The 25,508-nt window shown below is 49.2% G+C and overlaps 2 protein-coding genes across 3 annotated transcripts in view; one reads left to right on the top strand and one right to left on the bottom strand.

Moving 5' to 3' along the window:
• Nucleotides 1–25,508, top strand: part of TAF1D (TATA-box binding protein associated factor, RNA polymerase I subunit D) — a 365,188-nt gene that overhangs the window by 11,459 nt on the left and 328,221 nt on the right. The gene's annotated exons all lie outside the window — the stretch shown is intronic.
• Nucleotides 9,038–25,508, bottom strand: part of AMOTL1 (angiomotin like 1) — a 51,604-nt gene continuing 35,133 nt past the window's right edge. For both annotated transcript variants that reach the window (XM_084503843.1, XM_084503844.1), the window contains 6 exons: nt 20,390–20,539; nt 17,155–17,345; nt 16,052–16,177; nt 13,942–14,168; nt 13,007–13,270; nt 9,038–11,681 (listed from right to left, as the gene is read on the bottom strand). In XM_084503843.1, the coding sequence (XP_084359969.1) occupies nt 11,578–11,681; nt 13,007–13,270; nt 13,942–14,168; nt 16,052–16,177; nt 17,155–17,345; nt 20,390–20,539 (1,062 nt within the window). In that variant the 3' untranslated portion in view covers nt 9,038–11,577. The remainder of the gene's footprint in view (nt 11,682–13,006; nt 13,271–13,941; nt 14,169–16,051; nt 16,178–17,154; nt 17,346–20,389; nt 20,540–25,508) is intronic.

Here is a 25,508-nt window from a genome sequence, read left to right as displayed (position 1 = left end):
CTTAGGCAAGCTGCTGGGTCGTGGCAACACGGATATTTTGGCTCTAATAATATTTAGAATAACGTGTGTTTATGCAGCAGCCGTGTTTTGCATGAAGGTCATTTCTAGTAAGCGGGGAGCTTTCCCAGGAATAGAGCCCTTTTTCTTCAGCAAACCAGAAGAAAAGAGCAAAAGCCGTGCCTTGCCTTGAGGGCAGATGAACCGGGGGGAAGATTGGCTTTGTTGTGTTGGCTTTTGGGCAGAGTGAGCTGTATTCGGGGTGAAGGGGCTGCTGGATGCTGGGCAGCACACTGGGGGTGCTTTCTGGCTTCAGAAGGGCACGGTCTGGCCCACGCAGCTCTGGAGATGCTCCACGTGTGGGTCTGACCCCAAGGACCCAGCCTTTGGTGGCATCAGGAGTGTCCTCGGCCCTCCATTCCAGGAGGAATCCCTCTTGCGCTTCCGAGGTGGTAAAAGCTGTATTCAGAAGGTTTCTCCCTGCAGGTTTTTAACGTTTTAGCTTTTCCCAGGTGGTTTTGCTCTCCGTTGGCCTACACACCTGCAAAGCTCTCACCTGGGGTGGTAAGGCTGGAGCAGAGCCGTAGCACCGAGGCATTGTCCCTGGTGGCTGTGCTGGATGAAGAGAGGATTTCTTGTGGTTTCCTCCACCACACAGCGAAGGCTGTGCCCTACCCCGCTGGGCTGGGTGCTGGGGAGCCAGGTCCTGAGGCTGCCTGGGGACACCGAGGGCCCATGTGGTGGACCCCAAACCCAGCACCTCTCCGTGTCCCCCAACTGCTCCCCCAGGATGATTTCACTGGTTCTGTGGATTGCAGAAGCAGCTCGTGATTTACCCACAGCAGGAGACAAGCTGAAGGGCTGATCCTCACGTCAACGCCGCCAACCCCCCAAGGAGAATGATTAAACCCACGGAGTCGTGGGCTTGCTTCCAGCCTCGCTGGCTGCCCCAGGACGTTGCTGGCTGCTCCGAGGGGTGCTGGCAGGAGCCGGGACCGACTTTGGGCCCCCAGGGGACAGCACGGATCTTGGGGTCTGGCTCTGAGCATCCTCCTCCCTGCTCCCAGCAGGGGCTGGGGATGACGGGGTGCTGCAGAGGCCGGTCCCTCTGCCCTGGGGAAGCACGGAGCAATCCTTGGGCGGATTTCTGCTGCGGCCCTGTTACACGTCAGGAGGAATTTGCAACTCCCTTTCCAGCTCTGCTCTGCCAGACAGCAAACTGCTTTGCCACGTTGCCTGTAGCAACACCTCCTGCTTGAAAATAAGAGCTGTGACCCGCGGCTGGGCCTGCTGGTGGCTGTGTGAGAAGGGCCGAGCTTGTTAATTCCTGCCATTACCACCACCCCCATTAATTACAGCTGCTGGGGCCCATTTGGGTGGGATGCAGCCTGGGGAGCAGCCTCACCCAGATGGCACCGCTGCAGGCAGAGGGCACCGGGCGCAGCAGTCTGGGGCAAAGGCACAGCACGGCGATCGCAGCGGGGCTGGTTTCCCTCCTATTGCTCAAACAACTGCTTGTCTTGGCAGGGACCTTGTGGGAAGAGGCCTGCGGCATCAATAGGGAATCCTTTTTTCCTGGAAAAAAAGAAGTATAATGTACGTCAGCGTGGCCAGGGCAGCCGGGCAGGGCGGCGTGTCCCCAGGGCTCAGGCTGGAGCACGTGCTGCTGGCCTCCCGCGATGGAGCAGCTCCGTGAGGGTTGTGCTCAGCAGCTCACAAGAGCTGATGCACAAAGCACAGGGCAGGGATTTTGGGCAGAGGGTGCCCTCACAGGGGCTAAGACATGCACAAGTGGCTCAGGGGTTTCTGGGTGACTCCACTGGAGTTATTTGGGACCATGCAGGCAGCCCCACAGCTTGCAATCACCGCGTGTATTTGCAGCTCTTGGCCCTTTCGGTCCCTGTTAATAAAGCTCTGTTGGGTTGGCGCATCCATCGGTCCTTTATGGCCAGGGAAATGGGGACACAGAGACAAGTGCTTGCTGCACAGCTTGATGCTCCTGTGAGGGTACCTCGGTTCTCCATCATGCTGATGGATCATCACCATCACCTCTCTCCAGCATTTGAAGAAAATATATATATATAGCCTGTGTTTTAGTGAACATTACCATTTTACACGAATTCAGGCTTTTTATCCCATTAAATTTCATCCTATTTCTATTATTCCACTTTATGATACCACAAATTCCACTAGCGCGTAACTCATTGTGCCAATGGCATTGCCAGAAATATGAAGTGTAACCCAAGACCCATCTTTGAGTATCTCCAGTAGGCAGCTCCTTGCAGCCTGGGAAAAAAACTTTTCTGAAACGGAACACTGATCCCTTAGTCCATTTGCTACTTATCTCAGTTTCCTCTCACTAAAAGAGATTGTCTTCCCAATTTTAGCTAACAAATTCACGTGGGATGCCTTAAAAAAATCTGCTGAAATACAGAGAGGTTTGACTGAATGCCTCTCTTTTGTCTAGAAAATCAATTACTCAGGAAAGCTCACAGAGTTCTCGGGCAAGAATTTCATTTGGCAGACTTACTGTAGACAAGCAGAGCTGTAGTTGCTCAACGCATCTTTCTTGCCTTTCTTAAATTACTTTTTTCCAGTACCAGTTCTGAAAAGCCACAGATTAATTTCAATTACTTGCTGTTGGACTTGCAGTTTGATGGCCCTTTCTTCCCTGGCTCTGGGATGGAGCTAGTCCAGCTCCTCCAATTTGCACGCACTCAGCTCTTTGAGATTTTCTTTCCATTTAGATGTGGTCATTTCCATATCCTGATGTCCCTCATCCATCTTCATTTTGTCCTGGGATTCAGCATCCTCTTTCCTCCCAAAGCCTGACACAGAACAGCCACCTCATTTGCGGGATGTAGTTTTAGTATCTTTAAGCTCCACCACATCCTGGGCAAGCAGAAGCCACATTTCTTTGTTCGTTTCTCATTTATGACTCACGAACATTTTACTAGTTGTTTTAATTTCCTTTGCAAGATCTAACACAGCTTGACTTTGGCGATTCTCATGTTACATTTCCTGACCTTTAACATAAAACTCTCTTTGCTGGTTAATCCCTTTTTCCATTCACTGCAGTCTTGTGGTTATTCCTAATTTTCTCTTTGTGGTAATTCTTCATCCAATTAAGGCTTTGGCCTTTCCCCTGAGAGTTCTCCTCTCTTGCCTGGGATATATGATCCAGATTGTTGTCAGCTCATTTGATTTCTATGACTAATTCCCTTAATTTCTCTAAATTCCCCCTCTGAAAAAGTTAGTGTCAAGCTAACTTCTTTATGATTTAAGGCACTGAGATGCCTCGAGGGCACTTGATCCAAGATATTTTCTATGACAAATTCCTCTCTAATGTCCTTACGTCTTATCAAAGACGTAAGAAAGCAAGAAAGAAAGTCTTCCCTTTTGCTGGTTTGAGGGCACTTCAGTGAGGAAACCAGCCCGTTGTGTCCAGGAGTGGCTGCATCTTGCAGCCACCAGCAATGGGACGGGAGGTCAAGGTCTTCATTAGGGACACTACTCCCACACTTGGTGGCATCAGCTGTATGACAACAGTGCAGAAATCCCTGCCCTTATCCACACCTGACCCTAATGACCTAGAGGAAACTGCCACCCCACCCTTGTGCAGGCTTTTGATGCTCCCATTTCCTTCCCGTCACTGCTGGCACCCCCAGGACACTTCCCAGGCACAGCATTGCAGGCCGTGGCTCCTCTCACCCAGACCCGTGCTCTCGTGGGACCGTGTTTCCGCACAGCCAAGACAAGGCCCACTTACTTCTCCATCCCTGCTGCTGTTTGTGTCCCTTTCATCATTTCCCACATGATTCCCCAGTCTGACCCACACTTTTTGCCCGATCTTCTGCAAACTCACCCTGGAAGTTGCCTTTAGAAGCACCTGGTTCGCTCGATACAACCAACCCCTTTGAGAATTACATGATCAGCTTTCCCTTTTCCATGATTCTCAATCAAACCTAAGCTCCTTCGATCACCATTTAGCTGAGGCCCCTAATTAAGGTGTCACTTTGAAGCACCTGTAGGTTCTTGCTTGGTATCTGGGCCCCATCTCCAACCCTGAGGCCAAGGACGAGGCCGATTCATTTTTACTCTCCCCCTTTTCCTGCTGGCCTCCTCCTTTGCCTCTCCATTGCTCCCAATCCATGAAGTTTCCTAACTACCCCCATCTGCAGCAGTGAGAGTGAGGGGATTTTGAGACTCAAGGCTCTTGGAGAGCTAAATTCATCCTTCTTGGCACCCAGGTACAAACACAGCTGCGATGAGGCAAAGATGAAGTGAGCAGGGCAGGCCAGGCTCTCCAGCACCTTGTCTGTGCCAGGCCACAGCAGAGCTGAGTGTTTCTAAACGTGTTTCCTCCAGGGGAAGGGTTTCTCTGCCACTTGCTCCAAATCTTAATTAAGGAGAAGCACAGCAAACTGCACTGAGCTTTCATCATGGAGAGCAGGGCTCCAAGAGGAACGTTTTACCAGCAGAAGTTCCTCCCGTGGCCAGCTTTGTCTGACCAAATATACTCACACCTCCTTACCCTCTGACAACAGGCTTTCAAAAAATGCTGTGAAAAGGAAGGGTGACGAAAAAATACCTGATTTTTGGCCCTTTGAGATAGCAATTGCTGATGTCGCATGGGGTGGTGCTCCCCTACCCATGTCCCTTGTTCCCAGCCAGAGAGCTGGGGTGGAGCTGGCACGTCCCAAACATCTCCCCTGGGTAGGCCTTTGAGTGCATTTTTCACATGGGAAAAAATCTTTCCACCAGTGAAGTGTCCAAAGGGGCAGCTGACGTGTTTTGGGTCAATACTGCCAACTGCTAAAAAATGTTTGCTTTAAGGTGTATGACATTCCTGTCTGAAACCGAAATTATTCTGGTCTTCTGGAGCATTTTCAGTTCTAACCAGTCAAGTGGATGATGAGGCACAGAGGACTTCAGTGCCCAGAAGCTATGTAATAAAATAAAAAGTTTTAAAATATTGGGCAATTTCTGTGAACACAGCATCCTGTCCTCTGCATGCAGAATCCAAGTTCAATGCTCAGGACTGGATGTTTCACCTGGGAGGGCCCGAATGGAGCTGGCAGCACCAGCCCAAATCAAATTCTTCATCTTTGAACCTTTCTTTTGCCACCTGTGATGGACTGAATTTCTTATTTGTATTCTTCCCCTTGCCCTTCTCCTTCTTCCTCTTCCTCTTTCCCTTGCCCTTCCTCCTTCCCTCATCCTCCCCTTCCCCATTCCCTTCCTTTTCTCCTTCCCCCTTCCTTTTCTCCTTCCTCTTCTTGTTTTTGTTTGTTTGTTTGTTTTGTTTTGTTTTTAATTTTCCTTCTCCTTTGCCTTTCTTCCCTCTTCTTCCTTCTTATTTTTATTATTTCTCTGACGTTGCTATTTATTGAGGATGGGAATGAGGGAGGCCAATGGGGTCAGGCGAGGCTGTGGGGCCCCGTGCAGGAGAAGAGCCATCGCAGAGATCATCATCTGGGTAACATGATAAGGAGCTCAGGGTGGCCGAAAATAGAGGCTCACCCAGCTGAAAAAAGCCCCGTGGTGGCACGGAGGGGCATTACTTAACACCTAAGTGACAGGGCCCGTACCTCTCTGCTGGATTTTGGCTCAGGTGTGCAATCTTAATATTAAATAGGGGAAATGGAGGAGTGGTGCGGTGATATCTGACAGCGTGGGCTTTCCCTGCCTCTTCTGGGAGGGTTTAATCAGAAAAAAAATAGGGGAAGCAGCAGGGTGAGAGGGATGTATGGGGGCAGGATGGGAGGAGAGCTGCGAGGATGCAGCAGCCGTGCAGGGGAGTGGGGTGGGGATGAGGACATTCACCTCGCTCATCCGCTTTGCCTACTCGTTTCTGGAGCAGCCAATAAATATAAAATAATAATAAAATAAATAAATAAAGATAAAAATAAAATAGATAATGAAAAATAAAATTGTTGTTGTTGTTGTTATTATCATCATCATCATCATCATCATCATCATCTTGAAAGTTCTCAGAATTAACAGGCCAAGGGAGCACACCTCATTTTCCTCACCACCCTCCTCTATTCCACTGCTTTATCCCAGGGGGATTTTGCCAGTGTTGGTTGATTAAAACCCCAATTAGCGACCCCACGGAGAGCCCGGCTGCCACCGTGCCCCTGGCCCCGGCCCGAGCCCAGCTGTCCCACAGGAAGTTTTGCATTCCCGCAGGGTCACCAGCTGCCCTCGCCGCTTCTGCCGAGCTTCCAGGTAATGGATATTTCAGCCCTAGATGGGGACTCGGCTGGGCTGGAGCCCGGCCACGCCAGCCTGCTGCCACCACAGCACCCAGTGCAAAATAAATAGGGTCGCAGCAGGGTGAGGATGGAGGTGCTGCTGGCTGTGTTCCACGCGGAGGGGTTTCTGCTCCTGGACACCCACAGCCCTGCATCTGTGGGGGCTCGTGCTGGGACCGGTGCTCTGAACTGCAAAATATTTGTGATTTTATTCATATTTCAGCTCAGTATCTCTCATTTGCTTTAGCAGGCAGTGGTGTCAGGTCCTCGGTCTCAGCTCCTGCTTTTTACCTGTCTTTTTAGCCAAATCAGAGGATGCTCCCTGCCTGCCTGGAAAGGGACCGAAAGCAGGCGTAGGTTTTCAGACAGTCCTGCACAGACTTTTCCTCTGCCCCCCAGCAGCGGGGACTCGCTGCCCTGCTTCAAAGCAAGGCTGGCGAAGGACCAAGCATCGCGCCGTGGCAGGGCCACGCAGGGTTACTCTGGAAAATATGCACGCTGATATTTTATTCATCTGAAGCTGAAGTGGTTGGTATGAAAGAAAATACCCCGTGGAGCTTCATACCTTGAGTCAATGAATTCCTGGTCCTTTTATAGCTCAGGAATGCCGGGTGCTCTCTGTCGGTTTTACAAGGCCGCGAAGCCGCAGCTTAAGGTCTGGATAACTATTAATCACGGCGGGGACGATGACAGCTGCTCTTGTTCTGCTGAGCTTTCAGACGGGCACCGGACTTGTGCAGGCTGTGCCCTGCTCATCCTGCTGGTTTGAGACATCGCTGCCTTTGCTTTGGTCTGGGGGTTGTCAGCTTTGTGCTTGTGGGACCGCCAGTTTTAGTACTGGTCATGCCAGGGGTTCGAACGGGGCAGTCCCTGCAGGGCACACTGTTTGCTCAGCACTCTTGGAGCATGTGGGCAAGGACGGGTGCTTCCCAAATGACTGAGATCCCTGTCCTAAGAGCTACAGACCTGCAAGAAGATGGGCTTCAAGGTCCAGGCGCAAGGGGTCTCTCCTCCCATCGCTGATCCACGGCGGTGCCATACATTTTCTGTGATAGCAGTGGCTGTGCTATCCCAAGGCTCGGTGTGATGGGCTCCTTGAAGTCCAGCTCCGAGAGTCATTTAATGACATAGGAAGTCACAGCTTTTCCTCGAGAATGCATCTCACCAGTGGCTGTGGTTGTTCCATTACAACACAGGGAGCAGAAAGCCCTGCTTTCGGTAACAACCCAGAACAGAAAGACGTCACAGCTGTGCAGCGCACCAAATCCAAGTGAATCCTAACAAGGTCTCCTAATTTTGGGCAGGGTTGACTCATGATTTTTGAATGCTTCTAAATGGCAATTTTGTCAACATCTTCAGCTCTTCTGAGCTCTCTCCCTGTGTGCAATAAAGCAGCGAGGACATTGTCCAATGCTTCCTTTTGGGAACACACAGGAATCAGGGATTTTAACATTTAAACAAATCGTTTCTGGAAGTTTGCTTTTTGCACTATTTTCTTCCTGAGAGTAACACGGAAAATGTACTTAACCTGCAGACAGTGTTACAGTGATGTTCTCAGTTTTTGTCCAAAGGATTTGTGAAGGCACAACCCAAAGATGGGATAAAACCCCTCCTTGCCATATATCTTAACGCAGTGACGAGGCTTTTCCCACCTTCATACAGTTTTTGCCTCTGCTGGTTTCTTTTCTCCAGTAAGAAAACAAAGAAAAGAAAAGCAAGCTTGAAACCACAAGCTAAACCTCCAATCCTAGTGTTAAATCCTGACTCAAAGCAAGCTGAAAAGCCCCAATCTAAGCAATCACCCAATTTTTATTCCTGGTGGTAAGCAGCCAGGGCACTCCCAATACTGAGAGCTGCCGTGTCCTGCAGAGGGAGTGATCAGAGGCGTCAGACCGACCTGTGCTCACATGGGGAACATGAGGTACCACCACGTGGGTGAGCACGCTGCTGCTCGAGCTCCTGCAAACCCCCTGGGCCTTGCTGATACACTCCTGCTTGGGGCAGGTTGCTTTGCTTTCGTGCAGGGTTTTGGGGAGGGAGCTGGGGCAGGCAGAGCCCAGAGGGGAGCGATGCCCTCAGTGGCATTCGTGTCTGTTGTGCCGGCAGCTCGGCGGGACCCGATTCAGGAATTTTCTGACAGACACTGTCAAGAGCATGTGAGAGCGTGCTGAGCAGATCTCACTCACTCATCTTTCAGTTCCATAAGCAAACATGGGTGCAAAATTTCCACAAGGTCTGAGCGTTCCCCTCGTCCGTACAACAGCTTGAAATGGGACATGATCTTTATTCCTTACTGAGGACATCCTAGTAATTCAAGAATACCGATATCCACATGGTATTCAGGTATCTCAGTCACTTTGAGCCAACACTGCCAAATAAAGAAGTCTCAGACCCACAAGGATAAATATATTTATATATATATCAATGGGAGTGCTATGCGTAATGGGATATAGGGCTAAAGTAACTTGTGATGCTCACCAAAGTGTCCTGTTAGCTTTTCAGCCTGATTTCCTTCAGATAAAGATGATCTTGCTAAAATCCTGCTCTTGCAGCTTGGCAAAGCTCTCTGCTTTACAGACTCACTGATTTCATGCCCACACCTTCTAACTGATGGCACCTACCTACCGTGGGGCCTTTCATTAGCAGCTGTGAAAAACACAGGAGATACAGCCTAAGGTCAATGAAGTACGACTTTTTCATCTTAGCACGGGGTGTGAAAAGCTCAGAAAACTGTTTAAAAAAATCCTCCCAGGGACTGAACATACTCACACTAGAGAAGCGAGGAAAGAAACGTGTTTATACATTTATTATATACAATATTAAGGCACAAGTTTCAACAGCAAAGAATAAGAAATCTTTGGCTGACCAACAATATCAATATTTGCTGTGGGTGACACATAACGTTCTTCGTTTACCCACCTATGTACAAATAACCCTCCAGCTGTACAACGCTGTACACCAACTTCTCTATACAACCAACAATAAAAAACGACAGTATTTTACAACTAGTCACCGACGTCACCTGGAATGGCTACAGCACGGTTTCTCAAAACACCACACAGGTCAAGGAGCTGGGAGAACCAGTACAGATGGAGCTGCACCGCTCTGCTGAGGGGCTGGTTCGTGGCAGCTGTGCTCCATGCACGTCCTGCCAGTGCTTGGGCTGCGGGGGGGACCCCTGCGCCTTCAGACCTTCCCTCCAGAAAAGCTGAAATCTCCTGAGGTCAGTTAAATTGAGGAGAAGGAACCTGTATGTTTATCTGAGCTGTGAATCTGAAAAATTTGCCCGCATTGTGCTTGTAATAGATGGTTTCCCCTATGTGAACACGTATGTGGGAGCAGCACCAGTTGGAAACGCACCTTTGGACAGCCAGAACTGGAGGGCCCGTTGTCTCCACGAGGAGGAGGAGGAGTGTGATGTTCTAGCTGACTTTGAGGAGCAGAGCTGCACCGCCACGAAACACATCACGCACGCTGCTCCTGCCGGACCCCTAGCTGTCTGCCTGGACAGGAATCATTAAATAGCGTCATCAAAAGAAATAATACAGCCAGTCATACAACGCTGAGGGACTTCCAAGCAGCTGGGCATCCTCCTTTCTCGGAGAAAGATGGGGAAATACTCACTACTGTTTAACTCCTGTTCCTTTGCTCTGTCACCCTCCTGCCCAGCTCCCTTGTGGGAGGGTGACCGCAGTAGGTCGTTGGGTGCTGGAGCCTGCAGCCAGCCACAGCCACACACAGACCCGGCTTTTATGCAAACGTTTACAACATTTAAATTAACTTCAGAGAAAAAAAAAAAAAATTATTTTACAAGGCATATATTAAGCAGGGTAACATCTTCAAAGGGTTTTACACATTTGGTTTTGCAGAGCTGGTAATACTCGGAACACACGATTCTCCTTACACAGCCTACTTAGCACTACTGCAGCTAAACAAGTGCAAAACTCAGCGACACCGACGGACGTCTAACTCTAGGTACACACATGAGTAAGTGCATAGCTTTAGCACAGAGATTTAGTTTTTAAATAATGGTCTCTCTCAGCCACGCAGCATTGAGCGCAGGGCTCTAGCACCTGCCGGCTTTGAGCTTGCAAGGACTTCAGTTTTCAGCAAAAGCAGCGTTTAAAGTGCCTGGTGTGTTCACAGGAGTGTGTTCACTCTGTTTCGATGCCTACAGGAAGGGACGACCTCGAGGCGGTCCTGAGCACACGGCCACTTCCAGCCACACGAGCACCCATCACTTCTCCACTTCAGGCAGCTTCACACCAAATCCCATCACCCTTTTCCCAAAGCCAAATTCTTCCTAATGTCATTGGAAGATTTAGGAAGACAAAAAGCAACATCAAAATCCCTCAAAGAGGAACATTTCCCTGTCGGAATTTGCAATATAGGAAGCAAAACGTGTTATGAGTAACACTGCCGGTGAGCTGGCTGTCTCACAGTTGCCACCTCTTAGAGAAATCAGGGACTGAGCTGAAAAGGAGCAATTGTCCTGGGTGAAGCAAGGTGAAAAGAGACTGCAGCTCAGCACACAGAACGGGTGATGCTTCCCGGTGTTACAGAAGGGATTGCTTCAGCCCCTGCTGAAGGAGCTCCTGTCCTCCCCCACCTTCATCCTCCATGGAAATTCCAGCAAACAACTGCTCCTACCAAAAAAAGAAGCCTTAGCAAGCTCTGAGTTTGCAAGACCCGAATATTTGCACTGCAATCCAGCTCCAAGAGTAACATTTGTCCAGCCAGGAGCGAGGCACCTGACCTGCATGTCCAGGAAAACCACACCACACCACTTCAAAGGAATACTTACAAGAACCTGCCGTGTACATCTACAGACCAACGCTTCACTAAAACTCAGCAGTGAATACTTTTAAGAAATGAACCAATACTGAGGAAGATGCAAGTTTCTCCTGTTATTTTCAGAAACTCGTACGGCCCCAGAAGAGCCAAGATTTTGCTCTTGTCCTGGCTGCAGAGGCAGTAAACCAGAACGGCCCCATGCACCCAGTCTGTAACTTAGCTCCTTTCTCTTTAAACCAGAAAATGCAGTTTCCTCTTTCCTCGATGATCACCTTCTCAAGCCACCTGCAGTTTTCCATGTCCCTTTCTGCTCAGAAAGTCCCAGACATTCATTTCATCTTTCCTCTTCGGTGCTCTTTACTTCTCACCCAGTCCCAAGTCTCAACGTAGCAGACCCAAGCACAGTTTCAGGCACAAACTTTCTCCGTCCTTCTTCAAATTCTCCCAGTTCGTTTGTAAGGTTGGCACACCGACAACATCCTCGGGCCTGGAGGTATGCCCATGACACCCCAGAGATGCCATCCTCTGCTCAGATGAGGACTTCCATCATGTCTGTGTCTGGAAACTCGGGCTTGTGGAGCAAGCTGCTCACCCTGCCTTTGCTGTCGGGCGGCTTCCCGTGGCTGGAGTTCTCTGCAATGGAAACAAGGGAAACAGGGTCAGTCCTCAGCTCAAATTCAACAGCAAATTGTTTGAACGAAATAGAAAACCATTCTTGGGGGAACAATGGGGTGGAAGGCTTGGGGCACAACTATATGTCCTAAAGACTGAAAGCCAGATTTGCTCAGGAGGCCCGGAATATGTAATCCTGAATTCCCTGCACAGTGGTGGAGTATCACTGATAACAGCAGGTTTGTTGGTGTGCACAGACCCCAAGGTAGGCATAAAAATGGCATTTAAGAGAAACAGACAAAAGCACCCTTTAAAAAGTGTTTATGTATGTCCCTAGAGAGAAGCAGGCATCTGTGGAGAGTCTGCATCACTTCAGCAGCTTACTACTTATTATCTGATCCGTGCTAACTCTGCATGTCTGCATTCCTGTTCTGCTTCAGGTACAAAATCCGGGAGTTTGAAACAACATGAAGGCAGTACACAAATAATCGGGTGGGTGTTTTAATCTAAAATATATTATTTTACCAGTGAAACAGGCTAACTACACGTGTATGGCCAATTATGATAATCTATGATACATTTTGTCAGCTATTTATTTTTATCATCACAGTTCATGGCATTGTCAGCTTCACCAAGAAGGACTCTCATTTCTTAAAACAGAGAAAAGCTTGAAAGGCTAATTTATGGCTTCCTGGGAACAAACTCCGGTCTGAATGGTATGAAACACACTAATCCAGAGTTGCAAGTAATTAGAGGTATTTAGCTCTACCAGTGATATATGTGTAGTTCCTAGGGGGGGAGACATGTTTTTGAGAACAGATAAATACTCAGGAAAATGGCTTGTTCAAAACAGCATTTGTAAAATAAATGTTTCCCCTTGCTGTGGTCGCAAACCAGCAGTTTCCATTTTTCAAAAATAATTAAAATCATATTTCTTCACCAAAACCAACCAAACAACAAGACATTCTCTGTTTTCTCCTTGTATTTTCCCCCCAGGCTTCTTTCAAAACCTCGGTGGTGCTCTCACGAACAACGGCTGAAGCTGAGAAACAAGATGGGGCTGACTGCATGAACAGGTACGGAGTGTTTTCAGGTGTGAAACCCTGTGATCTCGTCCATGATTGATTTTTATCTCCGGCAGCATGCATAATTACTACATTTGTCAGAAACTCTGCCTGCCGCAGATGAGCAGAACCTTATAAAAGCTGCCAGGGACCGAACTCTGCCACGCCAGACTGGGCAGCGTTGGAAACTCCCCTCCCTTTAATTTTTCCTCCATCAACACCGGGGTGTCTCGGGGAACGTGCACATCCCTGCAGCCTCGCGGGGGGTCCAGCAGCACTCACCCAGTTTCTCGCCCGCTGGCCGTGCCCCCGGGGGCCGTGGAGCAGGGCTGTGTGTCGGGGTGGTGCCCAGCCGGCCCCGGCCAGGGAAGGAGGAGGTGGCAGGCCAGAAGAGCTCGGCACTTTTGTCGGTCTGGGTGCTGTTGTCTTTGCTGCCCGTCTTCGCGTGGGAGGCTGCTGGCACCGGTGTGCACGACAAGGAGGGCAGTGGAGGAGGCAGCGAGGGGCCCGGCGGGTGGTCGTGGTGCTCCTTCCCCAGGAGCAGCCCTGAAAACACACCCAGCTCAGTCACATCCCGGCCCAGATTCAAGTGCTGTCCGCACAACCCACCCCACAGCTACAAGGTGCTGGTCTGGACATGCCTCCAGCCCTCTCTGCTTATTTTTTCCCTTGGACACTGCATGATTCTCTTTTTCCTGACACCCACACAGTACTTTCCCAGGCCAGACATGCTTTTTCTGCAAACACAGTCCCTGGGGAGCAGTGCCCTGTCCTACATCCCCTTCTGCACACCAGGCCCAGCTGTGCCCCTGGCACAGGCATCCCTCTGCACCCCCATCCCACGTGGCCCCAAACCACTGCACTTGTTTCCCCACTCAGCTGCCACATCCCGTCACAAACTCCCACCCAAAGGGACACTCACCCCCTTGTTTAGCTTTAACCAAAACTTTTTTTCTGGTCTTTACTTCCACAAAATTTCAGACATCATCTACTTGTGTCTAGGAGTCTTTCCCCAGACCATGGCTTTCTATAATCAGTGCAGAACAGCTTAATATGATTAAAAATACAGTTAAGATATGAAGCAAGGTGAAAAATGGACTAGGTTTCGACTTTGGCACAAGGACAGCGCCACAGCCATAGGCACTCCTGCGAAGCTCAGGCAGAAGGATTACCACAAAGCGATGAATGAGCCAAAGCTTGCCCAAAATGACACTCACCTATGCTTCCCTTCCAGATCTTCTCTTCCTTCTTCTCCTCAGCTATCTGGTTGCTGGTCAGCGAGGTCTGGCGCGAATGCGTGCCCGCGGCAGCAGCGATGGAGGGCACGGACCGAGCAGGTCGCAGGCTGGCGCTGTCGACTTTTCCGGGATCCTTACGTGAGCGCTGCTGAAGGACCTTGATCATGGCATCCTTCTCGATTATTTTTGCGTGGAGATTCTTTATTCTGCCAAAATACAAATGCTCTGCTTACGGGGATGGATATTGAGCTTATACAGGCAGTAGCTGGCACCCTAAGGGAGCAGGACCAGTCTGTAGGGACGTGCCCTGCTGCTCTGTCATCTCCACTTGTGAGTGACTTGGACAAGGCAGCTCCCACCAGGTCCTCCAAGGGCTAATGATGGGTTAAATGAACCCACCTATTGCTGTGGCTTTACCAGAGCAGCAGCAACGAGAGCAATATCCCGACTGCTCTGCGGATTGCTACCTCCACTGACATAACACAAAAACACCAGCAACATTCCCCCATTGCTGTCAAATCTGGAATCCCGTGCTTGGCGGGCTGCCACAGGGAGGGGTTTGCCTGAGTAAGTATTATCTGAATTAAAATCCTGAGTTAACCTCATAATTCGGGCCTGTTGGCAGCTGCAGTAAAGCTCTGCTGCTGCCGAAGCGACTGAAAAAGTTCCCTTTGGTTCCTGTAACAGCTGGGCTGGGCTCCTTGTTTCCACTAAACTCTGCAGAAACCATCTGCCTGTGGTGTGCAGAGCCGAGCAAAGCTCCCTGTGCTTTTCTAATACAGACCTAAAGACTCTCTAAGCACACAAAAATGATTATCTGAGACTTTTCTCCGGGCATTATTAACACCAAATCATACTGAAAGGGCCTGAAACTACATTAAAAACAAAACAAAAAACTTGTACGTATAAAATATGATAGTCAAAGGACTGTATCTTTACTGCGAAAGCAAACGCAGCTCCATTTTGTGAAGCAGTGAAAGCTAAAATGCCATGTCTGGAAAGCATATACCTAAAGGGAGATAGACAGCAACTTAACGTTGGCTTTAGTTTTCACAATCAGATGTCTAATTTGCAATGAAAACACCAGATCCTAATCTATCTTTAATGAAGCCAATGGCAAAATTCCATTGCTTCACTGGAAGCAGGATTAGCTTGCATGTGTGAGTGGAAAACATAAAATAAACCCAGTAAAAACAATCATTTACATTTTCCACAAGCAACAAATATTCTGCTTTATAAAATTGTCTGCAGACTTGTCATTCTGCGGCAAAGCCAAAAATGAAGAACAGATTTTAAGTAATTTTTCATTAAAAAAAAACAGGGAAATGCACAGCCATTCTCAAGGGATTTTTACTGATCAAAAGGCCACTTTTCACCAGAAAAAAAAAAAAAAGCAAAGAATTATAAATGGTGCTGAGTATGTAGCCACATGCCTATTTGTGTGCTGAAAATGGGGAAGTGTCTGTGCCAAGGAATGTTACTCTTGCTGATTGCCTGTATCCCAAAAAGTTTACTTTATACCTTTTACTACTGGAAAACAGCTTTTTTAGCAGTGCTTTTGGTGCTAAATCCTGCAGGCTTGTTCCTAAATGCCAGTGTGAACATCCCCCTGCTCGGATGTGTGAAACAGAGCATCGAGAAAACAAGCAGGCGACTTCCGAAGGAGTGAAGAGGAAGGAAAACGCAGATGCTTGTGTTGCTGATTATGTAGGAGTGGGATTACAACTTCAGCTTTTACAACCAGACCCGCTCGTTTCCAGAGGGGGATTTTCAATGAGATTAAGCAAGCATTTAGCTTCCTCCCAGGCCAACACATTTTAATATGAGAACTGCCTCTGTTTGTCAAGAAGGTCATTTTTGGCACAAAGAAGGCTCAACTGCAGCTAGGGGGGGAAATATCTAAGAACAGCAACTATTTAATCACTGCCTTTATGCTGAGGAGCCTGAATCATAGCGGAGCTAAGCCCATCCTTCCCAGGGGTGCATGCAGGAACCCGAGGGCATCCTGCCCTATTTCCTCAACCCCCAGCTGCAGCCAGGTGGGGTGACCCCGTCCCCAACCCCACGGCGAGCCGGCGCGGCCCCTTACGTGTACTCCATGTCCTGGCACCGCCGGTTGGCCTGCACGATCTCCTCCTCCTCCTGCCAGCCCCGCACCTCCAGCGCGCTCTCGCCATAGCTGCCGTTGCGCGAGTGGCTCGGGGCCGAGGCGTCCCTGGCAAAGCGGTGAGACACGGTGAGGGGGGAGGACCACGGGGTCGGGCCCTGCAGCCACGAGGGCGGCTTCTGTAAGGCAGCTTGGTGCTTGCAAAGAAAAAAAACCCAATCCCGTGTTCGGAGAGCGAGCTAGCAAGGGTTGGTTATCAAACCGGACGGCTGCCTGGTTGTCTTGCCACGGTCTACTCTTGGCTGAGGTCATTAATGCCATTCATAATTGGGATCAAGGGGACTCACTCACTGGGGAAATGGTCCCAAGTCTCCAAGACTGCATCGCAAATGAGAAGCAAAATGGTAGGAAGGTGAAAAATAGCACAGGAATTGCTGTCTAGACTGGAGAGCAAGAGGAACTATCATACCGGGACATGCACTCAATCACATTTAGTAAGGCAAGTCTCTTCCTGGGATGTATTCAGGGGATTTGGCTCTGAAGAAACTCGGCGAGAGGTTAATTATCCCGACCCCCTCATTGCTGGAAGCCTTGCTGCAATATGTTGTGTGCTTTGGGGCACCGTGCGTGCAGACAGACAACCTGGAGACAACCCAGACGAAAGCACTGGGAAAGGGAAGGGGTTTACTACATGGCTGAAGGAAGGGAGCTTAGCTCAGGCCAGGGAAGACACACAAGGGGATATGTGTCTTGCACTATGTACGAGGCTGTTACGAGGTCACCAGTGATCTGTTGTTCATCATGTACACCTGAGAAGGACAAGAATAAATCAACCTAATCTGCAGCCAAGAGGTTTAGTTTTGATATTAGGAGAACCTCTTTAATTTGAAGCTTAATGATAAACTTTTGGATATGGCCAGAAGGGTAAATCCTGCTGCATTTCACAGGCGTACCGCCAGGGATGGATGCATTCACCTTGCCAGAGCCTCTCAGGGGAAGGCAAAGCAAAACCCAGCTTGGAGAAAACACCCATCCCTTGTTTTCTGCTGCAAACAGAGAACTGCCCATTCCCGTTAACATCTCACCTCTCCGTCGCAGCCGTGGCTGCGGCGTTCATGGCGAAGTGCCTGATGGTGCTCTCCTCCAGGTATTTCTGCTCCCACTTGGTCATGTCGGCTTCCAGAGCCAGGATCCGCTCCTCCTTCTCCCGCACCAGCTCCATCAGCGCCGGGGCGTTGTGCTCCGGGAGGCTGTTTGCCTGGTAGCTTCCCTGCCTCTGCCGGGAAAAACAGCCACGGATACTCACCCTGATGAGTACAGGAGGTACCAGACCCTTTTTTCCCACAGCACACAGCTCAAGACTTACAGAGGGCTCCTCGTCCCACAGCGAATTTCAGAGACAAAGGGTTGCAACCACGGAGGTGTAAATGGCCCCGTCTGGAGTTCCTGGCACTGGGACACCTTGGCCGTCCCCTCAAAATGAGGCTGGTGCTACACGAGGGGACTGCCGTGCCTCTAAGAGCTGTGGTGTCCAAGTGGGCTCAGCTGTGCTAAAAGGGTCAGGGGGAATCCCAGGCTAAGCCCCAGGGTTGGTATCGGAGCCTGACCTGGTGTGCAAACACCAGCACCCACCTCTCAGGTGCCAGCTGCAGGGGCTTGGCTGCCCCCTGCACACACGTGGGTTTTGTGGGATGCCCCAGGCCGAGGGAAAAGGTAGGAAAAAGAAGCAATAAAAGAAGCAATAAAAGAAGCAATAAAGCTTCAGAGGATATTCTTCTCGCTGGGGCTTCATCACACGGCTGGGTGGTGCTCGGCACGGGGAGGCAGTTATTACCAGAGGGTTTAGGTGCGAAAATATAACAGAAAAAGGTGGTGTGTAACCTAGCTACAGCACAACAGAGAACGTGAGTTACAACAGCAGCTGGGAAAATACCCCAGGTGCGGATTCATGCCTGTCTCTTCTGGCACATTTCGGCTCTTAGGTGCCTTCAGGAGGTGCTCTGTGTGGGCAGCAGGTGACTTCCCACCTGGCTGGGCAGGAGATCCCCAGAGGCTGCGAGGTGGCTCCCGGGGGATGCTGAATGCAGCTCACCAACCCTTCAGATCTACACTGCGAGGGAAGCACTCAGCCAGGCAGGATTTATCGCGGGCACTTCATTACAGCACCTCTGCTGCCCCTGTAGCTGCCTCGAGCTTCTTCCTTTGAAGAAGCAGAAGATCCAGCCCAGGGGAAGTTGGCTGGATGAGCCCACGGCAGAGGGACAGGCACAGAGCTGTGTCAGAAGTCAGCAGAAGGAAATGTTGTGTTTTTTTTTCCATAAAAATACAAAAGATTTGTTACTCTCCATGGTGCACGATACTGTGCTAGAGGGGAACCTGTGTCTCAGGAGCAGCAGCTTTGCATCTCTGCCCCACCAGGATTTTCCACTGGTGAAGCAGGTCCCTGGCACACGCCGTCCCAGCAGAGCAGGGGCTGCAGCAGATACAACTCTGACAGCTCAGAGCAGACAGCTCTGAACTGAAAAGTTGGGGTGTTTTGAAGCAACGTGGTTTGTTGCAGCGTTGTGGCTCATAAAGCAAAAAGTATAAGACATAAAAGTAAAAAATGCCCCAACACCTCCCCCTCGACACTGATGTGAGAGGTGAAATCAAAGAACCTTTCTTCTTAAAACTTCCTAAAGGGGATGGGTGCAGGCGTTTGGGAACTATGGCAACCTAAAATGCAGTTGCTAATTGCAGTTCTAAAAAAAAACCTATGAAGGAATCGGTAAGTTAGAGAATTTTGGGGGGGCAAAAAGAAGCAGACATAGCCTGAAAGACTATGGCAAAGACTTAGGTGAGAGTCCATCCCAATTACTTAATCTATCAATTTGTCCTTCTGTTCCAGCCCAGAAAGCAAAGCCTTTTCTAGTTCTAGTTTTACCCTCACTTGAATTTTAAACGTATTTTCTCAAATGATCTTTACACCAGTGTCAGCACATTATACCCCCGTGTGATTTCTCTTCTAAAAAGGAGAAGAGCAGGCGAGGAGGCTGGAGTGGATGAGAAAGATGCAGAGCACTGACACGGCAGCAAGGGAGAGCCAGGATGGAGGGAAGTGTTCCCAGCGAGGGCCTTGCTGTGGATTAAAGCGAGGGGTGCTGGGGCTGCCCTGCCCCGGGGATGCCGGCTGCGAAGGGGAGGGTTTCAGGTCCAGGCACCCTGACTCTGCAGATCACTGCCTGCCCACGGAGCGATTTCCCAGCTGCGTCCTGCTGGCAGGGTCAGCCCCTCTGCTTTCTGGCACCGTGAGCTCTCTGTAACAGCTGCCTCGCTCTTCACTCATAGCTCATAAATAAGGCAGGGTGGCTGCGGCAGATACATTTCTTGACAGAGACAGGAGTGAGCCCTTCAGGAGTTACGACAGCATCGTGCCTTGCTTGTGTTGCTGCTTCTCCCCAGGCGGTGGTTTGATATATGTAGTGCATCTGCTCACATCCCTGCTGCAGCCAGTACTCGTGGATTTGGCACGTGGTGCTGGCCGTAACCTGGAAATCCTCCCCGTGACCTCCTGGTGCTTCCCCTCCCCGTGCCTTTACACAGCTGGCTGGACTTGGGGCTTGGGGATGGGGCAGAGTGTAAGAGACTGAGGTGCCCACCCGAAGGGATACCTGCATAAAATACAAGCTTAATGCCTCTCTAACCTATAACCCCTATAAATACCTCTAACCCTATACCTCTGAGGTCATAGGCTGTCAAAAAAAACAAAAAAAAAACACAACAAGGGGACATAAAAAGAAATACAAACCTGCATTTCTAGCCCATTCTGGACTAGACTCAGATCTAATTAATTTATTGTTGATGATGGCACCATTTGTCTCCAGATCTGCTGTGGACAGAGGTCTCTGGAGCCTGGTTCATCACCTTTGCCCAGAATTGAGCACAGCCTGAGCACAGAGTTGCTCCCACCTAACCCCACGTCATCCCACTTTGCTTTTACAATAGATTTCCCAAAGACCATGGGTTAAATCTCCTGCCTGGAGGTACCACAACTTTCCTCTCCTCCTTCAGTGCGGACCTGATGTTGCACAACCTGCAATTTCTGGAGAAAAACCTCTGAGGACATCATCCCCCAGCAGGCAGGGGGAGCGGGGACAAAAGGTGGGCAGGGATGTGGCCAAAGCCGGCAGGACTTGGCCACATCCAGCAGCCCCGCAGCAGAGTTCCCAAACCAACCACTGAACACCTGGGGTTAAAAGGGAGCAGTTTGGTGAACTGCCCAACGACCTGAAGCCTAGGTCAAGGCGAGTCCCGGCAGGGCTGCCAGCTCCCCGTCCTCACCTGCTGCATCCGCAGCGAGTCCAGCTCCCGCTCCAGGCGCGTGCGCAGCCGCCGCTCCATCTGCTCCCTCTTCTCGCAGGCCGCCTGCAGCTGCGTCAGCGCCTGCTGCAGCTTCTCCACCTTCTCCACGTAGGCCTGCTTCCTGCGCAGCTGCGGGGACAGGGGGTCAGCAGCTCCAGGGGATGGGGCAACCCCCGTCCCGCAGCCAGGACCCCGCGCGCTTGCCCACAAGCAGCCCCCCGAGTGTTTCGGAGCAAGAGGCACCGTGTGGGACGTGTTTTGGGAAAGCACATGGGTCACCCCAGCTAGGAGGCATCACAGGATGGTTTGGGTTGGCAGGGACCTTAAGGACCTCATGGGGTGTCAAAGCCCGTCCTGAAACCAAGCCAAAATCTGGCAGCAGGAGCAGTGGGGTCAGTCTGCTCGCCCCATGGGCTGAGGTCCCAGCCTTGGGAAACGCAGGTTCGTGCCTTCTCCTCCAACGTTTGGAATTCTGAATCACGAATTTTGTCACTGACACGGAAAGTTTTGAGGTTTTAGAGCTTCAGGCTTGAGGCTTGGCTTAAACTCCTAACTTGGAGAGGGAGGGTGAATTTGTTTGAATGCTGGATCAGATGAGCATTGGCACCTCCAGTCAGACCCTATCTAAAGTCTGGGGGATAGATTGGGGTGCTCAAGGTCATTGCAGTGATCATCATGATGCTCTTTAGGGCTTCTGGTCTCTTTTTTCTCATTTATTTGAGCACCTGTTTGAGACCTGAGGCTTTTCAGAAGCAAAACAGGAGGCAGAAAAATGCATTAACCCTCATCAGTGCTGGAGACCCACTTGAAATATCAAATGCTAGACATGTACTAGAAGCTGGCTAGGACAGAGCCAAGAAGATATTCTGGTGCCGACCTCTTTTTTAAGTACTTCAATTTTCTTAAAACTCTCCCACCATCCTAAATCCACCCATGTCCCAGATGAAGTGAAATCGTTCACAGCAGAAGGAAAGCTCGGTCAAAGCAAACCTCTGGCTCCCCAGCCAGAGCCAACAACCTGCAGCGTGACCTCCTTAGCCCCGCTGTAATCCAGGCTAATGCTCACAGCTCCTGGGGATCACCACGAAAATTAATGAGATTATAATCCCCACTGGCCTCTGGCAGCAGCAGGGAGATTGCATTCCTCGGGAGCTCCCAGCTTTGCGAGACAGACACGGCGGTGATTTCTTAGTGGACGTGCTATTTTGCAAATAGGAAGGTGCCTGCATCACCTGCCAGCTGTGTGAGCACAGATCTGAGAGGTGAAGTGGGCTCCCCCAGTCCCTCCTCGGCAGCAGACCTCATCCCTGTGTCCTGCCTGGTGCTGGAGAGCCCAGCTGTACCATGGCAGCCAGAACTGGGCCTTGCAGCAGCCCTTCAAAGCCCAGGGTTCACAAATTTATGTGTAAGCGTCCCTCCGTGTACGGGGGTGAGGCCATGCACACATTTACTGCCTCAGTAATCAATTCAGTTGGAGATATGCAACAAGACAGTTCCCACATTCATAAATTTACAGGAAGGTTCTTGAGCCAATTTTGCCTTTTTTTTTTTTTTTTTATCCTGCCTTAAGATCTGTAAGCAAATATTTCACCCACGTACATTTAAAAATCAAAGTGTAACATGTTGTCAGTGAAATTAATGGGCTTGCCAATTGAGTGCGCATCTGTGAGGGAGGGAAACTGCAATCAGAAACACATGACTGTAAGCTCTGTTACCTCGCAGAGATGCACTCAAAGAAAGAAACGTCTGGAAGGCACGTCGGGAGGTACCAGGCCACTCTCCTGCTGCCAGGTAGCCTCAGCTCTTCCTAAAACCTGTTGGATGCCTGCCTAATCTGTTTGCAAACCCTGCAGGGGTAGGGACTCCACAACCTCCCCCTGCAAACTACTTCACGGTGTATTTTCCTTTACTGCCTGAAAACTTTTACCCTAATGTTTAATCTGTCTTTCTCTTATGCAATTTACGCAAATTACTTCTTGTTCTGTTTCCAAATTGTGATCTGCTAGAGCAAGACGCATTTAATGAAACAATTCACACGTTCACAAGATCAGCAACTTGCCTGAACATTGCCCTCAGCCCAGTGATTAGGAAAAAAAAAAAAAAAAAAAAAAAAGATTAAGAAGAGCTAAGGCCTAAAAGGGGCTGATCCAAACCCGGTCTTGATCAAGCAAGTAAGTCTGAGCAGAGACCACTGGGTCTCATGGAAAAATATCACTGTGAACATAACTCCAGTTTGAGTTACAGAACTCAACTGGAAAAAATCTATGGGTTTGAGTTAAAGATTGTAAGAGATGGAGAATCCACTATCTCCCTAAGTAGGTTGTTTCCATGTTAATTACTCTGACTCTTTACTTTTGGCTTGATTTGCATAGATTCAGCTCCCAAACACTGCATCTCATTATTTGTTCTGATGTTAAAAAGCCATGTTTAATCTGGCTGACATCAATCTCTTCTTAATGTTCATGCATATGGACTGGGGCTCAGCCATCCCTTAACTCTAATTGTTCACAGCAAAGAACATCTTCTGGGCCTCAAATAACTTCTACAGCTGTTTCCTGAACCTGCTCCAATTATTCAGTCTTCTCTCTGAAGCGTCACCCAGACACACGATTCCAGCAGCAGTCTCCTAAATGACATGTGGTGGTAATACCACCTACATATTTTTGAATTAAATCCTTCTACTAGCAGACACTCAGGATAATGTAGATTTCCATAGTATGCTATTTTATGTTAATTTGACTCAATAACTGCTGCTTGTTTCTCAAGCCCTGATTTAAAAAGCTTTTAAACTTCATTATTCTGATGCTAGAAGAAATCCATGTGGATTTACAAACCAGTGCATGAGGTAGAACTCCATTATAATAATACAATTTTTTGTTTGAGAGATTTTTTGATCTTGTATCACAAATTATAGTAAGAACACCTGGTTTGAGAGGAAGGTTCAAAACTTCAGCAATATCTGGCTGCATATATGTCAAATTGAGCTCTGAAACCTGGGGTCTGTTAAAAAGGTGGTTGCATTCACTTGAACTCCCCCTAGAATGATAAATCAGTTAAACACTACCAGGTGGGTCTGCTGAGGCTGAGGCTCTCACTGATAAATTCTGGCAAATATGGTCACATCACCCCCAAATGGTGTCAACCCTTAGGTCTAATATGCCCTGGGCATGGAGTTTACCACCTCCATAGCACCCAACATGCCCCAGGCAGGAGGTCACCACCTCTGTAACATCTAAAACACCTCAAGCAGGAGGTTACCACCCCTGTAACACCTAACATGTCCCGGGCGTGGGTTTCCCAGGTCTCTAGAGGGGACCATTTGCCCTCTCCTCAGTTTAACTTCTGATCCCCATCCAGCAGGGGCACATTTCTGTTGGATGACTAGCTCGGAACTGGCAACCACAAAGCCTTTAGGCACAGAGCCCTAAGGCTGCCGATGTGTTTACCACAGCCCAGCAGGTTCGGGGTAGTTTCTCATCCCACCTGCCTGGAAATCTGCATTTATGCTTCTGCTGCCTTCACCAGTTGCAAAGTGTCACACCACCAGTCTGTGGAGCAGCCAGCAGCTAACCACGCTTCTTCCCATCCCCTGCAGGATGCTGTGATTGCAGGAGCAGGTGTTGCTGCCTAAAATGTCCCTTTATTCAGCCACTTTATAATAAAATGCAAATCGAAAACCTCTGGTTGCCTTTAAGGCAAAGAGTATCAAGTGAATAACAGACAGATTAAAGCTACTCCAGCTCCTGCAGCTACCCCAGAGGGACTGCCTTAAATACACAGGGAGGATGACCACACATCAGCTTAACAAAGGAGCACTTAAACTTAGTGTGATCCTCTTCTTGCCATTGAGTGTATCTACCAGAGGCAATGGGGTTTTTAAAATGTTTCCAAATAAGAAGTCAGAATGGTCTAGTGGTCAGGGACAAAATAGCAACCACTTTTATATAATACTTTAAATCATCCAGACTGCGAGTAGCCATTAGTTAGCCTAACTGGGGGTCTGTCATGCTGGATACCCTCATAAAAAAAAAAAACATTCAAATATCACAGAGGTCAATCCATCCTTTCCAAGACAGAGAGAGAAAATGAACTGCACTTCATTAATTGCATGCATTTGATAAAAGACCTTGCCTGCTCCGCACAAGACCCCTGTGCACACAGCAGGCTCCTGTGGATTCATCCCCAGGCCAGCCCCAGGGAGAGTGCAGGTGGGAAATGAGTCATTGAGGGGAACAGAGCTGCCCAAGCTCATGCCAGCAGTCTGTGCCAGAGCATGAGCCTCTACCTAACCCTGCTAGGTGAGCATCCTTCCCCTCACCAGTGGTCTGCCTGCTCAGATAGTAAAGACCGCATCTATTTTATTCCCCATAAAACATCCTCCCTCTTTGTTGGTCACAGGGACAGAGATTTCAGGGCCAAAATGTCCTGTTATGACAGTCGTGTCTTATCTGCCAGAGAGCATAGACTTTCGGCTAATCATTGAAGGTCCTTAAGGAATGCACTAAATTCAGATTTAGAGACCTCCAGTAACGAAGAACTGACAACATCGTTCTTGGTTATAGCTAAAACTGAGCATTACTTCCACTTTGAATTTGTCTAGCTTCAGCTTCCAGCTACTAGATGTTCTGTATCTGTCTGTCAGTTTGAAGAGCACTCCGTTCTTGAGATTTCTCTTCCCTTCTGAATACTGATTTTCTCTATCAGGCCTATAGGAACATTGCCTAAAAACATCTTGAGGGTTTTGAATAGCTGGCACTCCCTGGATTTCGTTGTACAATCGTTTTTTCAGCTCTCATAAATCTTATAGCTATAAATCCTGGAGGTTTTGCCTCTAGCCAGATCAGCCTATTCTTCTAAGACTACCGCTGACATGAGAAGTTGCCAAGCCCTGCATTGCTGTGCACAACACCTCAAAAGCCCCCTGGAATTCCCTGGGGAGAAATGGGATGTACCAACACCATGTTTATATCACAGCCCTGAATCAGTGAGTAGTCAGCTTTTTGCCTGATATCTCTGTTAAGTCCTACCAATACCTCAGCCACCAGCTCAGTCCATTTTGATGATGGTCCTGGTTACATGTTGAAGACTTTGCTCTGGA

Source organism: Aythya ferina (assembly GCF_964211825.1).
Source record: "Aythya ferina genome assembly, chromosome: 1".
NCBI classification, from domain to species: domain Eukaryota; kingdom Metazoa; phylum Chordata; class Aves; order Anseriformes; family Anatidae; genus Aythya; species Aythya ferina.
This window is presented reverse-complemented; position numbering and strand designations above follow the sequence as displayed.